Raw genomic sequence first — 15,475 nt, 5'->3', positions numbered from 1 at the left:
TGCAAAGAGTTTGAACATATCATCATCTACAGTGCATAATATCATCAAAAGATTCAGAGAATCTGGAAGAATCTCTGTGCATAAGGGTCAAGGCCAGAAAACCATACTGGGTGCCCGTGATCTTTGGGCCCTTAGACGGCACTGCATCACATACAGGCATGCTTCTGTATTGAAAATCACAAAATGGGCTCAGGAATATTTCCAGAGAACATTATCTGTGAACACAATTCACCGTGCCATCCGCCGTTGCCAGCTAAAACTCTATAGTTCAAAGAAGAAGCCGTATCTAAACGTGATCCAGAAGCGCAGACGTCTTCTCTGGGCCAAGGCTCATTTAAAATGGACTGTGGCAAAGTGGAAAACTGTTCTGTGGTCAGACGAATCAAAATTTGAAGTTCTTTATGGAAATCAGGGACGCTGTGTCATTCGGACAAAAGAGGAGAAGGACGACCCAAGTTGTTATCAGCGCTCAGGTCAGAAGCCTGTATCTCTGATGGTATGGGGTTGCATTAGTGCGTGTAGCATGGGCAGCTTGCACATCTGGAAAGACACCATCAATGCTGAAAGGTATATCCAGGTTCTAGAGCAACATATGCTCCCATCCAGACGACGTCTCTTTCGGGGAAGACCTTGCATTTTCCAACATGACAATGCCAAACCACATACTGCATCAATTACAGCATCATGGCTGCGTAGAAGGGTCCGGGTACAGAACTGGCCAGCCTGCAGTCCAGATCTTTCACCCATAGAAAACATTTGGCGCATCATAAAATGGAAGATATGACAAAAAAGACCTAAGACAGTTGAGCAACTAGAATCCTACATTAGACAAGAATGGGTTAACATTCCTATCCCTAAACTTGAGCAACTTGTCTCCTCAGTCCCCAGACGTTTACAGACTGTTGTAAAGAGAAAAGGGGATGTCTCACAGTGGTAAACATGGCCTTGTCCCAACTTTTTTGAGATGTGTTGTTGTCATGAAATTTAAAATCACCTAATTTTTCTCTTTAAATGATAAATTTTCTCAGTTTAAACATTTGATATGTCATCTATGTTCTTTTCTGAATAAAATATGGAATTTTGAAACTTCCACATCATTGCATTCCGTTTTTATTTACAATTTGTACTTTGTCCCAACTTTTTTGGAATCGGGGTTGTATTTAATGGTCAGAGCATTTTTTTAATTATTATTTTGCAGACATTTATACCCTGTATAGTTTACAAGTGAGACAGCATCCAATCTAAACACAGCTGAGCAACTGAGGGCTCAAGGATCCCAGGGAATTATTTCAAAATGGAACTTTCTTGTATAATTTTTGTAAATATATGTGTCTGTATCACTGACTCATCTTAATGCTTCTAGTTTCTGGTGGACGAAAATCCATGGAAATATGCATGATTTAAAATTCACCTTACTTATTATTTTAATAGAAAACTTGCCAAAAAGGTTCACAGAGCATCTGGTTGAGACTAGAGATTTCACTGAGAAAAAAAAGTGTGCAAGTCATGCAGGTTTATAAACACAATTAACATAAACTCAGTTAATTTAAAGCATTAATTTTTCTTTCATCTGTTGTTGGGACTTATTCAAATATACAGATCTAATTATGAGGCTCAAAGTTTTGGTCTATTTTCAGTGGTTTGCTCCAAAAACCTGACGTAAACAGTGCCTTACTGAGCTCCAAAATTAAACTATATTTATATCATATATTGACACAAACTGGGCTGAAATTCATAATAGAAAATACATTTATTTATAGATCCAGTGCGCCCATAAGCCCACACAGACCAGACACTGTGCACATGACAGCATATTTCTGCTGGGGTCTTATGAAAGTGTAAATTTATTGTACAGTTTCATTGTTCTTAAATATAAATGGTCTCCATTGTTACTAAAAGTAAAGCTTCCCAGAAAATCATCGGACATTTTAATAACCTGCTGCTTAAAGAATCCCATTTTGACTCACAGTAGCACTGTGTCCCAGCTCCACAGATACTGACGCAGATATTTAAATCATTATACAGATACAGTTAATAGCATTGCATTATACCCCTAATATATATGACCCCCCCAAAATATATATATATATATATATATATATATATATATATATATATATATATATATATATATATATATATATAATAAATTAATAAATTAATTTCCTCTTCAAGTAAATTCTTTGGTCTTTCCCAAGAGTCTGAGTCCTTTGAGTTTAAAATCTTCTACTAACTCCTAATGTAGAACTTTACAAAAGCCATTATAACTGCACCCAAAATTATCTTCTCTAAAACAGCTTTCAAAAATATTGCTCCCATTTTTCATTCATTCTTAAGCATTCATTTTTCTTCAGTAAGTCCTTTACCCTCAGTGGATCCACAACCTATACCAGAAACACCAGAAGCAAGTCAGGCAGTGGCGGCTGCTGGTTTTTAAAACGGGAAGCCCATTTTACGTATTCATCGTAAAACCTGTAGGCCGGATATCAAAGCATAGAAAGGTGTGCCCCATTAGCATAGTGAACTAGACAACCCTACCTAGTGGCAGAAAGTATTTTTGCTTGTACATTTCATGTTATAGTCTGGCTTGCCAGGCTAGTGCCTCATATCCTTAATCAAAAATATCAAACATCCAAAAATCACTGGCTATTCAACGAAGAGCCTTGAACATCATACCCTGATATGCAACACAGAGTCTTTAACACAACACCCAGCTGTGTAACACATCCTTGAACATCTTCTGCAACACAGTCTGGAAATTCATAACCAGGTAGGCTATGCAACACACAGAACCTTGAATATTATACCCAGGTATAACCTATAACACAGAGCCCACCATTCTCTTAACATTACTGAACAATATACACACTTCAGATTCATGAACATTATATGATGCACACTATTTATGCACAAATTCTGCCCTCTGCTCCTTTTCCAGAAAATGGTCTGTGACCCTGTCATACTAGCTGGTTGTGCTTTCCAGAGACTTCACCAATTTCTGTTAGCAGCTAGCACTGCAGATCCCAATAAGGCTCAAGCTAGCCTACAACCAGATTGAACTACAAATGAAATAAACGAGTGAATTCGCGAATGATCAAACTGATAGAATAGATGAAAGTTAATGGAGCACAACGCGTAATATTTACATTTATTTACAGAGTAATGTACAGAGACATCAATGAGAAGAAACGTTTATATGAAAAGAAATTCGGACAGCACTTTGGCACACGACTACACTTTCTCGACATCCGCTAGGGACTGATCATGCTGCCGTGTTCCTCGCCGAGGCCGAAGTACAGAGCCTGCCCTCCTCATGTCTTTCAAACACTACCTCCAATAATCGTTCATCAGCCCGGCTTCTTGCCCCTCCCACTGTCTCGTTTAGTCCCAGAGAAGCCCGGCTTCCCTGGAAGTGACGATTTTGTCAATTTTAACCAATAACAACTAGCCGAAATTGGCTGTTCAGAGCCGTCTCATAGACTGCAACGGATACCCGGCTGCCAGTCCATAGAGCCCATTGAAATAAGAAAGGTTACAGCCAGTGTTGCCAGATTGGGTGGTTTTAAGTGCATTTTGGTGGGTTTTGAACATATTTTGGCTGGAAAATGTCAGCAGTATCTGGCAATGCTGGTTACAGCCTGGCAGCAAAGGTGATTCTCGTAGCGAACTGCAAGTTCGTCAGACATCACTCAAATAAGTTACAGGATAGTTATGAACGTAAATACAATCTTGGGCATATATTATGTTATGCAAGTTATTGTTTTAATGAGAATTCAACGTCATAGATGCCGCAGTTTGGGGAGAGAATTTTAGGGGAAGCTCGGCTTCCCTTGTTGTCTCTGAGAAATCGCTCCTGAAGTCAGGCATACCCCCTTTGGACACAAGGAAAAATGCTATGGAACTAAAATGCTCTGGAACTTCGTGTGTACAATTGTACACATTATGTCCAAAGGGGATACACCCTGGGTGGGATATCAGTGTGTACACAGACACACACACACACACACACACACACACACACACTCTTATCCAAACCTAGAACTAATGTTGAGTAGCCATATATGTATGTTTTAAAGAGGTGGAAGGAAACTGGACAACCTGGAGGAAATCCTCATAGACACAAGGAGAACATATGAAACTCCACACAGGTAGTGACCTAAGCTTGGAACAAATCCATTTTCCCCACCAGGACAGCTTAAACAACAGTAGATTAAACAGGGGAGATTTTTTTTACAAATAAAGTCCTTTTTGCTTGAGCTTGAATCATTCGACCCCTATCACTTTAACCATTCTCAATGCAGAGAACCATGTAAACCCACATCAGTTTTATTTTCTCTCTAAATATTTTCTCTCTTCCTGCAAGTAACCTAGTAGAACATAATCACATTGTCCATCGATCCATCCATGAGATAGGTATGCTAAATCAGGATCACCTGCATATCTCAGTGTCATGTAAGCATACACCAAAACCATAAGCTTCTCTCAAAGGGTGAGCAAAAACATTTACTGATTATTAGTGTTTAGGTTTTTACTCAAACTATGACAGATCAGGCCTGCACACTGTTGCCAAATCCTTGAATCGGAAATCTAAATTTGTAAGGATGTCTGGATCAAAATCTATCTCCAAAATTGAGCTGGTATCGAGGTCATCATCTGTCTCAGATTCTCCTTCGTTTGCATAGCAGTGTGGCTCATAATCGCATAGGTCCTCTTGCGTTTCAACTTGGAGGAGACGCTGTAGAGAAAATAACCACCATGATTACATTATAAGTACATGTTGTCTGAAAGAAAAAACATTTAAGGGTGTGACAAAGTCCAGTAGGAACTGGGAGTAAGTTCTTATCAACTGTAGCTTTTGTTTCTTTTAAGAGATGGAATAATAATTTAAAAACACACTGTATATCTTTAAATATATTATCTGGGGTCTCAAAATGCAACATTTTATTTGAGTCAGGTCACTTAAAGCTGTTTACAAGACTAGGTTTTTAGTGGTTGAAGTATTCTTTGCTCCATCTGAAATGCTAGAGAACAGAGAGAACAGATGAAAATGTACTCCTACTTTGTTTCCTCCTCATTAGATTAGATTAGATTAGATTAGATTAGATTAGATTAGATTAGATTAGATTAGATTAGATTAGATAAAACTTTATTGATCCCTTTGGGAGGGTTCCCTCAGGGAAATTAAGATTCCAGCAGCATCATTACAGATAAACAGAGAAAATAAATAGAGAAAACTTCTAGATAAATTAAAATAAATTATTTACATATACAAATATAAAAAGAATAAGATATGGGGAAGGGGGGAAGGAGGGGGGAAAAGGAGAAGGGGGGGCGGTGGCAGGAGAGATATTGCACTTTATATTCCACATTATATTGCACATTGTCCGGTATTGCTTATTGTTAGGCTAGGCTACTGCTCCTTCCCATCCTCTGTCCTCCTGTTACCCCTCCTCCCCCCCAGAGAGGAGTTGTACAGTCTGATGGCATGAGGGACAAAGGAGTTTTTAAGTCTGTTCGTCCTGCACTTGGGAAGGAGCATTCTGTCACTGAACAGGCTCCTCTGGTTGCTGATGACAGTGTGCAGAGGGTGACTGGCATCGTCCATGATGTTCAATAGTTTGTCCATAGACCTCTTCTCTGCCACCGTCACCAGAGAGTCCAGCTTCATGCCAACCACAGAGCCGGCCCGCCTGATCAGTTTGTCCAGCCTGGATGTGTCCTTGGATGTGCTGCCCCCCCCAGCACACCACGGTGTAAAACAGGACACTGGCGACCACAGACTGATAGAACATCCACAGGAGTTTCCTGCAGATGTTAAAGGACCACAGCCTCCTAAGGAAGTATAGCCTGCTCTGTCCCTTCCTGTATAAGTGTTTGGTGTTGCAAGTCCAGTCCAGCTTGCTGTCCAGCCACAGCCCGAGGTACTTGTAGGAATCCACAGCCTCCATCTCGACTCCCTCGATCAGAACTGGTCGTAACCTTGGTCTGGACCTCCCAAAGTCAATGACCAGCTCCTTGGTCTTTGAGGTGTTGAGCTGCAGATGGTTCCTGTTGCACCACACAGCAAAGTCCCTCACCAGGCTCCTATACTCCTCCTCTCTGTTGTCACTGATACACCCAATAATGGCTGTGTCATTGGCAAACTTCTGAATGTGACACAGCTCCGAGTTGTAGCAGAAGTCTGCGGTGTACAGGGTGAAGAGAAGAGGGGCCAGCACCGTGCCCTGGGGTGCTCCGGTGCTGCTAATCACAGTGTCAGACTTGATGTCCTTCAGCCTGACGTACTGCGGCCTTTCAGTGAGGTAGCTGGAGATCCAGGTGACCAGGCAGGGGTCCACTCGCATCCTGTTCAGTTTGTCCTGAAGCAATAGGGGCTGGATAGTGTTGAAGGCACTCGAGAAGTCCAAGAAGAGGATCCTCACCGTGCCATTTCCCTTATCCAGATGCGAGTGGGCTTGGTGTAGCAGGCAGAGGATGGCGTCTTCCACACCAACACCTACCCGGTACGCAAACTGCAGACAGTCCTGGGCATGTTGTACCTGGGGTCTGAGGAGGCTGAGGAAGAGCTGCTCCAACGTCTTCATCAGATGTGAAGTGAGTGCCACCGGTCGGAAGTTGTTCAGCTCATTGGGCCGATTCTTTTTGGGAACTGGAACAATACATGATGACTTCCAGAGGGTTGGCACTCTCCCCAGCTGCAGGCTGAGGTTGAAGATGCATTGGAGTGGTTCACCCAGTTCAGCAGCGCAGGTCTTCAGTAGTCGGGGACACACCTTGTCCGGGCCTGCTGCTTTCCTGGGGTGAAGCTTCCTCAGTTGACCTCTGACCTGGTCTGCAGTAATGCATGGAGGAGTCTGTGTTGAGGTGGGGGAGGAGGGGACTGCTGTGATGACTGGGGGGAGGTGTGTTGAGGGAAGAAGGAGAGATGGCTGCAGTGAGGGAGAGGGTGGGGGGGACGTGGGCTGGTTGAACCGATTGAAAAAGTCATTCAACTCATTCGCCCTCTCCACTGTCCCCTCAACAACTCTGGTCTTTGTATTGTGGCCTGTGATGGTTTTCACACCTTCCCAGACCTCCCTCATGCTGTTCTCCTTCAGCTTCTGCTCCACCTTTCTCCTGTAACTGTCCTTAGCTTCCCTCATGCAGCGTTTTACGTCCTGCTGTGCTGCTTTCATTGCCTCCCTATCCCTGCTCCTGAAGGCAGCCTTCTTCCTGCTGAGGACAGCTTTGACTTCTTGTGTTACCCATGGCTTGTTATTAGGGTAACACCATACAGTCTTAGTGGGGGAGACCACATCTGCACAGAAGTTGAGGTAATCCGTCAGACAGTGTGTCAGCCCCTCTACTGAGGTTTTTCACCTGACATCACAGGGTCACGTGACGCCCCGGTGTCCGCCATTTTGAAGGTCAAGCTAGCTAATGTCAACAACAGTAGCTAGTATGTTACTGTAGCAATGTTTACGTTCAGTCATTTGGATGACTGTTAAAACCTTTCAGTCTCAAGTTTTTCCTTTACTGTATTTACTAGTTTACTGTAATTATGATCCGGCAGCTATTTACACCGGATCCAGTGTAAATGGCTGCCGGAGCCGACGTCCCAGCCTGCCCGAGCGCGCTAGCTCCCAGCCTGCCCAAGCGCGCTAGCTCCCAGCCTGCCCGAGCGCGCTAGCTCCCAGCCTGCCCGAGCGCGCTAGCTCCCAGCCTGCCCGAGCGCGCTAGCTCCGGCAAGCTCGGACGTCGGCTTCGGCAGCTATTTACACTGGATCCGGTGTACATAGCTGCTGGATCATAATTACAGTAAACTCGTAAATACAGTAAAGGAAAAACTTGAGACTGAAAGGTTTTAACAGTCATCCAAATGACTGAACATAAACATTGCTACAGTAACATACTAGCTACTGTTGTTGACATTAGCTAGTGCTAACAGCTAGCTGCTAGTACACTGCTACAACACAGACACCGACCCTAATAATACAGTTCTTGGTCATTGCCTGGTAACAGCAAATTTATAACGGGCCATGTCTCAACAGATTAAGAAGTTATTTCAATGACATTTAATAACATTTTGTTTATCCTGAGGACCAAAAGTAAATGAAAATGTGAACAAACCTTAGCTGTAATAAGATGGCGACCACCGGCTCCAGGGACGACCCACTGATGTAGGCATGTTACTCAGCCTGACAAAATATTTGTAGGCATCCAAACTCTTGTACGCTTTCAGATCAATACCTGTGTATGGCGATGGGTTTTTAACGACATAGGTATACAGATCATGTGGGCCGAAGTCAGGTAAAGACGAGGGCTTCGTGTACTTCCGTATGTCAGTGAACAATCCTGGTGGAAGCAGGTAAACGTCGTTCTCTAAGCCTGCTAACCTCAATTTTTGCAAATACCTCTCCCTCTGCTCGCCCTGTAAATGCCCTACGTCGCTGGATAGTGAAGGTGTTTTCTGCATCTCGCTCCTTTTTCTTTTATGTTTTTCGTTTGTCGCCTTCCTCGCATTCAAACTGATTCGAGCCGTGACGTCCAAAATGGCAGCATCACATGACTTGGTCACGTGGGTGAAAAACCTCAATTACCCCTTTTCCACCAAGTCAGTTCCAGGGCTGGTTCGGGGCCAGTGCTGGTGCACAACTCGTTCAACTTGCGAGCCAGCTGAGAACCAGTTTGCTTTTCCATAGCTCGGGGTGCTAAGGGGAGCCATGTCATTACGTCGCTGTATACGTCAGTTACGTCGCTGCATTTGCGTAAACCTTGGCGCGAACATCGACGCAACAACAACACGGAGAAGAAGAAGCAGCAACAACAACAATAATGGATGACTTTGCGTTTGTACAGCTGCTGCTTCGCGTCGCTTAAAAATGGCGACCTTTCGCGGTCTTGCTATTGTTGTCGGTCTTAACAACTCCCCCCTTCCCCCCACTGACGTAAGCAGTTCTTTCCTCTGGCCCAGCAAAGAGTTGGTGCTAGCCTGGAACCATTTTTTCTGGCCCCAGAGCCAGTTCTTTGTCAGTGGAAACAGAAAACCCGGTTCCAAACTAAGCACTGTCCCCGAACCAGCCCTGGAACTGCTTTGGTGGAAAAGGGGCATATGTCCTCACAGTGTGGGCTAAGCAGCACATCCCAGTCCATGATGTCATAACAGTCCCTGAGGGCATCTTCCATTTCAGGGGACCACCTCCTGATGGAGCTAGTTGTTGCAGGCTGCCTTTGAACCAGGGGGGTGTACTTCGGCTGTAGAAGAACCAGGTTGTGGTCAGACTTCCCTAGTGGGAGGAGGGGTGTGACTCTGTATGCATCCCTCACATTAGCGTCTGCGTCTGCCCTCGGAGGGATGTAAACACAGATGGTGATCACGTGACTGAACTCCCTCGGCAGGTAATATGGCCGCAGGCTAATGGCTAGCAGCTCCAAGTCCGGGCAGCATAAAACTGTCTTTACGGAGATATGTCCTGGGTTACACCAGCGATTGTTCACATAAATGATGAGTCCCCCACCTTTGCTTTTCCCGCATGTGTTAGTGTCTCTGTCGGCTCTCACAGCAGTGAATCCCCGCAGGTCCACATTAGCATCTGGTACGAGGTGTGTTAGCCATGTCTCCGTAAAGATAAATAAGCTGCTCTCCCGGTAAATCCGCTGGTTGTTCAGAGCGGAAATCTCATCGACTTTATTCGGCAGCGAGTTCACATTCCCCATGATAACGGAAGGAATGGATGGTTTGTAGCACCGCCGGTTGTCCGCTAGCCTAGCCTTTAGCTTAGCTCCAGCCTTGCAGCCCCTGGGTTTCCTCCTCAGCTCCGCCAAGATGGGGTGTCGTATCCCGGCTTGTCCCATTGTTTTCAGGGCCAGCAGCTCCTCTCTCGAATAAGAGAGAAAACTGGCTCCTGGTTGCGTGTTAAGGTTAAATATATCCATGTTATATAGTAAAACACACTATGTCTTCGTAAGAAGAGCAGAGAAGTAAAAAAAGGTGGAAAAAAAAGAGGTTTAAAGAGCTAAAAACTACAGAGCTACTGGAGAGGCAGCCGTCTCACACAGCGCCCATAAGCATTTATTCAGTGTTATTCTCAGTGACTGGGTGTATCGCCCATAATCCAGTATGAACCTGGATTTGTATTAACATTTATAATGATGTAAATGACTGGCCAGTTTACAATCAACTGATTATGTAATAAATCACACCAAAGTGTACTGATGCATACAAGAATGCTATTTCCTTTTCTCACCTCTTAGCTTATTAGCTATTCAGTAAATTTTGATCGGGTTAACTTTTCTTTACCTGAGCTACTCTCATGAGACTGGGTTGTTAGATCACATAAAATGAAACAAAAGAAAAATCTTGCAGCATTACCTGCTCAAGCAGAAAGGACAGTTTATGTCTCAGAGAGACATCTGAGGAGTAGGTAGAGTACTTTCTGCTCATTGTGCCCTGGATGGGGAAAAGATACCAGCATATCAGCTGTGTTCAAATCTTACTAACTGCATAATAATGAAAAACATATACCAATCTCTGAAGTATAAACTTCACAACTTTAGTGAAATTGTCCTGTTAAAAGGATTTGACTGACACAATGACACTTGCACACACATAGCAAAAAACAATTACATGCGATTTGCATTTTAATTCATAAAAATGAGCAATCATTGAATTCAGTTAATATTTACATACAAACCCCATTTCCAGAAAAGTTGGGATATTTTCCAAAATGCAATAAAAACAACTAAAAATGTTATTAAAAAGACAGGTAATTTAAGAGAATGGTAATAATGCCTCTGTCCCATCTTTTTTTTTTTTGAGTGTGTTGGAGAAATCACATTCTAACTTCATTTATCTTCACAAAATACAATTAAGTTGATCAGTAGAAGTATTGAACAATTTTTCTTTGTACCTTTGTAAGTTAAATAAAGGTTCATGTGAATTAACACGTCACAGACTTTTTGTTTTTATTGCATTTTGGAAAATATTCCAACTTTTCTGGGAATGTACAAAACATATGATACCATATAACATGTATAAAAGAATACAATATGTAGCCTAAATAGCCAAATCTTTTCCAGAATGTTACAAATGACCTCTTACCATCGCATCATACTGCTTGATCTCCTGGTATGACCGTTGTGTTGAACTCTGAAATGTGCACACAAGAAAAACATTGTGTCAGATACAACCAGTATGACTATTTTTTTTCTGTGTGCTATCTTGCTATGTTTTTATTTATTTTTGTACATTGAATTTCGTCTAGTCTTATTTTAACTGTCTTTTATTTTGCCTGATCTAGTCTATGCTGCATATATTATACATGTCTGTGATCACATCTTTAATATTCATTTTAAGTTCAAGTTAGCTTCATGCGACACAGCACCTAAGCCCGAGGTACTTCTAGAGTCTCACAACAGATGATACACTTCTTTCTAGTGATTGTTGATTTTGTCATCTTATACTTTGCTTTAATTCCTTAATTCTTTAATTATTACCTCTGGGTTCTTACACTGTAAAAAAAAAAAAAGATATGTCTCGGGTATTTACATGAAATACCGGGGTATTTAAATAATACTTCAGTGTCTTCTAGGAAGACATGGGTGTATATGGAGGATGCAAGAAAACACGTGTGCCTATTATAAAGACACCAGCGTCTATCAGTAGACACAAGACATGTCTTCCAGGCATTTCTAAATACCCTAGACATGTCTTCTAAGTGTTACATTTAAGGGTATTTAAATAAGACATGTCTAAGCCCTTTTTTTTATTAACAGTGAACTGCTTCCCAGGCACTGTCGCATAGCTGCCCACTGCTCTGGGTATGTGTGCTCATTGCTCACTTGTGTGTGCATGTGTGTGTTCACTGTTTCAGATGGGTTAAATGCAGAGGAGGAATTTCACTGTGGGCGGCACGGTGGTGTAGTGGTTAGCGCTGTCGCCTCACAGCAAGAAGGTCCAGGTTCGAGCCCTGTGGCCGGTGAGGGCCTTTCTGTGTGGAGTTTGCATGTTGTCCGCGTGGGTTTCCTCCGGGTGCTCCGGTTTCCCCCACAATCCAAAGACATGCAGGTTAGGTTAACTGGTGACTCTAAATTGACCGTAGGTGTGAATGGTTGTCTGTGTCTATGTGTCAGCCCTGTGATGACCTGGTGACTTGTCCAGGGTGTACCCCGCCTTTCGCCCGTAGTCAGCTGGGATAGGCTCCAGCTTGCCTGCAACCCTGTAGAACAGGATAAAGCGGCTACAGATAATGAGATGAGATGAGGAATTTCACTGTGTTTCAGTGTACATGTGACACATAAAGGCTTCTTCTAAACAAGCAGCAGATATCATCACATGTGAACCAGACACCACTGCATTTTTATGCAAAATGGTTTACAGTTTAACAGAACATAGTACCGAATAGTTCTGTTTTGCAGTTATGCTGTACCTGAATGAATATTGCCATTATAGTTTATAGAAGCATACTTTCAGCTCGATCTCAAGTATAAAGACACCACATTTTTTGTTGCCAGTCATAGTGGATACATTATCACCAAAAAACCTTTAAAAAGTATTTTGAAGTCTAAGGGGCTTATAAGAACTGCAGCCGCATAGGTCAGCTCCATGGTTACAGGTCATGCACAGCAAATGTTAAGAACCTAATTTGATTGTGAACAAAGATATTTAATCTTAAAGCTCCTGGATCTCAGAGAATTTCAGCTCAGAAAAGTTAAGTGTGCACTGTTGTCAGTACATTGCAAGAGGATAAACCTGCATTTGGCATTTTGATTCCTGTGATAAACTGGAACCATTTGGTATTTGTCTCAAGATGTGACTGCAGCTTCTACTCATTCAGTGCACATTTAAACATGTTTTGAGAGTCTTGTTGAGATGTTATGTACAATGAATTTAACAAAATTCATCTACAGCTTGTAAATGTTCAATTTACAGTGGCAATTCTAACTCACTTCTGTTCATTTCATATGGAATTAGGCATTAAATGAACTTTGTTATTATTGCCATGTGTTTATTCCAACGCAAACTGACTCAGAGATTGCAGTATGTGTGTAACACGATCAATCACCACCTCATTGCCTTGAACACAAATACCACTGTCCTATATCAAGCAGTACAAACTACAGGCATTCTGTAAAAAGAAAATGAACAGACATGGCGTTTTTACAAAGTTATATTTACCCTTTGGAGAGTTCTCCTGCTCATATTTTGTTCAGTTGATGTTGCAAATCTTTGATGGGAAACCTGCAGGACAGAAATGGGAAAAAAAAGTGAGCATCACGGAGATGGCCAGGATTGATTAGTTTGAGGAAACTGGTGCCTGTGTGACATTCTGTTCATTCAGCATAATCTCCAGCCTAACTAAATTGCTGAGGCTGTATTTATAAAGAATCTTGAGGTTAAATTGCTCCTAATTATCTGAGTTTAAAAATAAATAAATAAATAAATAAATAAATGTGTGTGTGTATGAAACTATTAAGAGTAATTCACAAAGCATTGTGTGCTAAAAGCAGCTCCCAAACTTGTGAAAACATAAAATCACGAACACGCCTGAAATATTTAACCAAGTAGTCAAGTTCATGTATTTGACATGTGTAATGACAACAAACATCAAAAAGTATTGCCTAATTTTAGACTGTTTTTTGTCTAATATCACTCACAATATAAATTTTATAACTATACAAAGGTGCTTTAATTATAATGCAAACAAAGTAGCCATCGTTATGATACTGAATAATAACATGCACTGTGTTGTACTAGATTTGTGCTTTGTGGTATCACATACCTGTACCTTGTGAAGCACTGACTCCGGTGTGGAAATTCCATTTTGAGCTCCTCGAGAATTATAAGTTTTCACACTGTTCTCGCTCATGCCCATTTGGGTTATTTTATTTGGCACCTTTATGGAAAAAGATAAGTGTTATTAGTGCTTGCCAAAGAGAGTCATGACAATACTATAAACAGAACCAAATTATGTGACACACACACAGCTTATTATGAATCAGAACCTCCATTTTTTCATTTTTAAAAAACTTTTTAAATGCAAAAACACTGATAGGAATAATATTTGATAGCCATTAATTTGGAAGGTGTACATTTGTATGTATTTATTGTAACTAATAGTGTAGATTTGTCCATGCATTTAAAATAATGCTTAAAACTGTAATAATGGGGAAAAAAATCATATTATAGTGTATATATAATGTATTTTCAGTAACCTTCTGGTCAGTGCCAGGTGCCTCAGTGTTATATTTAAGAAGATAACTGTCAGCAGCCTCATCAGTTGAGATAATAAATTTCTTCTCTTTGCAGGATATTAAAAAAGCCACCAGAAGAGACACTGCACATGGGGGGCGCACACACACACACACACACACACACACACACACACACACACATTTTCAGTTGTTTTATCTGTAATACAAATTCAGAGATATATAGCTTCAAGATATAGAAAGATGTAGAAGCATCTTTTAAATCTTATTTATGAGTAAAATGATTCATTATGAATATATTTTCAAAATGAAAATTAGGTAAGATAAATGTTATTAAATTATAATGTAACTTGTGTTCATACAGTGTACTCCAAAAAAATGTATTCCATCATTTATTCAGCATTAATCAAATATTTTACTAATCCAATCATAAGTATTGAGTTCTACAGAGCCCTGGAATTGACATGAAAGGGAAAAAAACCCCATAGCTAACATAAAAAATGCAGTTTTGTGAGGCCCACATGGAAACAGGACTGTAGTGGAGGCTAAACACATGTAAATGGTGTTTATACACCACCTACTTTTCTGAAATAGCATGTACACACCTCTAAATAGAGTTTACCCAATGTTAAATGCATTAGAGTTTACTATTTTCCCTGCGCTAGCTGTAGTATATTCAAAATGGCACTGCATTATCAGTATTTATGGTATCTGTGTGACCATCTCTCATATGCAAAAGTCACTGCGGTTACAATGTAAATTTCCTCTTATGGGATAATAAAAGGCTATCTTATCTTATCTTAAGTGGCTACCTTAGCATTAGCATTGGTGTTCAACTCAAATGCCATGAAAACACACAAACACATCTACAAAATGGATTTAATATATTTATATTTGAGCCTAATCTCAAGATTCTGTGAACCTCTCCCACTGGTCTGTGCACTCCATTACTGTGGTTTCCATCAGTTTTTTCATGTAGCTGAACTGACCTGGAAATACATTAAAATAAATGAAAAAGTTTACCGAGATCTCACAAAAGTACATATTTGTTTTTTTTTTCTCTCTCCATATCCCTTCTAGGGCTCCATAGAGTTAATTGTTTAATAAAGAGAAATATTTTATTTTTCAACTGAAACTGCATGTTCATTTTGATGCCCTATTTCACAGTTATTTAAAATCCTTGTGTCACTTATTTAATTCAAAAGAAAAACACAAAGTGTTTATTTCTGTAATTCTTCAGTAAAAGCTACACCTATGCATAATGTGAATATTCCTGAATTTCAGA

General features: G+C 41.1%; 1 protein-coding gene across 4 annotated transcripts in view; it reads right to left on the bottom strand.

Moving 5' to 3' along the window:
- Positions 1–2,170: 2,170 nt before the first annotated feature.
- Positions 2,171–15,475, bottom strand: part of LOC132896399 (cadherin-like protein 26) — a 45,605-nt gene continuing 32,300 nt past the window's right edge. For all 4 annotated transcript variants that reach the window (XM_060937199.1, XM_060937200.1, XM_060937201.1 and 1 more), the window contains 6 exons: positions 14,194–14,315; positions 13,761–13,874; positions 13,157–13,219; positions 11,081–11,128; positions 10,352–10,429; positions 2,171–4,735 (listed from right to left, as the gene is read on the bottom strand). In XM_060937199.1, coding sequence (XP_060793182.1) covers positions 4,538–4,735; positions 10,352–10,429; positions 11,081–11,128; positions 13,157–13,219; positions 13,761–13,874; positions 14,194–14,315 — 623 coding nt within the window. In that variant the 3' untranslated portion in view covers positions 2,171–4,537. The remainder of the gene's footprint in view (positions 4,736–10,351; positions 10,430–11,080; positions 11,129–13,156; positions 13,220–13,760; positions 13,875–14,193; positions 14,316–15,475) is intronic.

The sequence above is a fragment of the Neoarius graeffei genome, chromosome 13 (assembly GCF_027579695.1).
Source record: "Neoarius graeffei isolate fNeoGra1 chromosome 13, fNeoGra1.pri, whole genome shotgun sequence".
Classification (NCBI taxonomy): Eukaryota; Metazoa; Chordata; class Actinopteri; order Siluriformes; family Ariidae; genus Neoarius; species Neoarius graeffei.
This window is presented reverse-complemented; position numbering and strand designations above follow the sequence as displayed.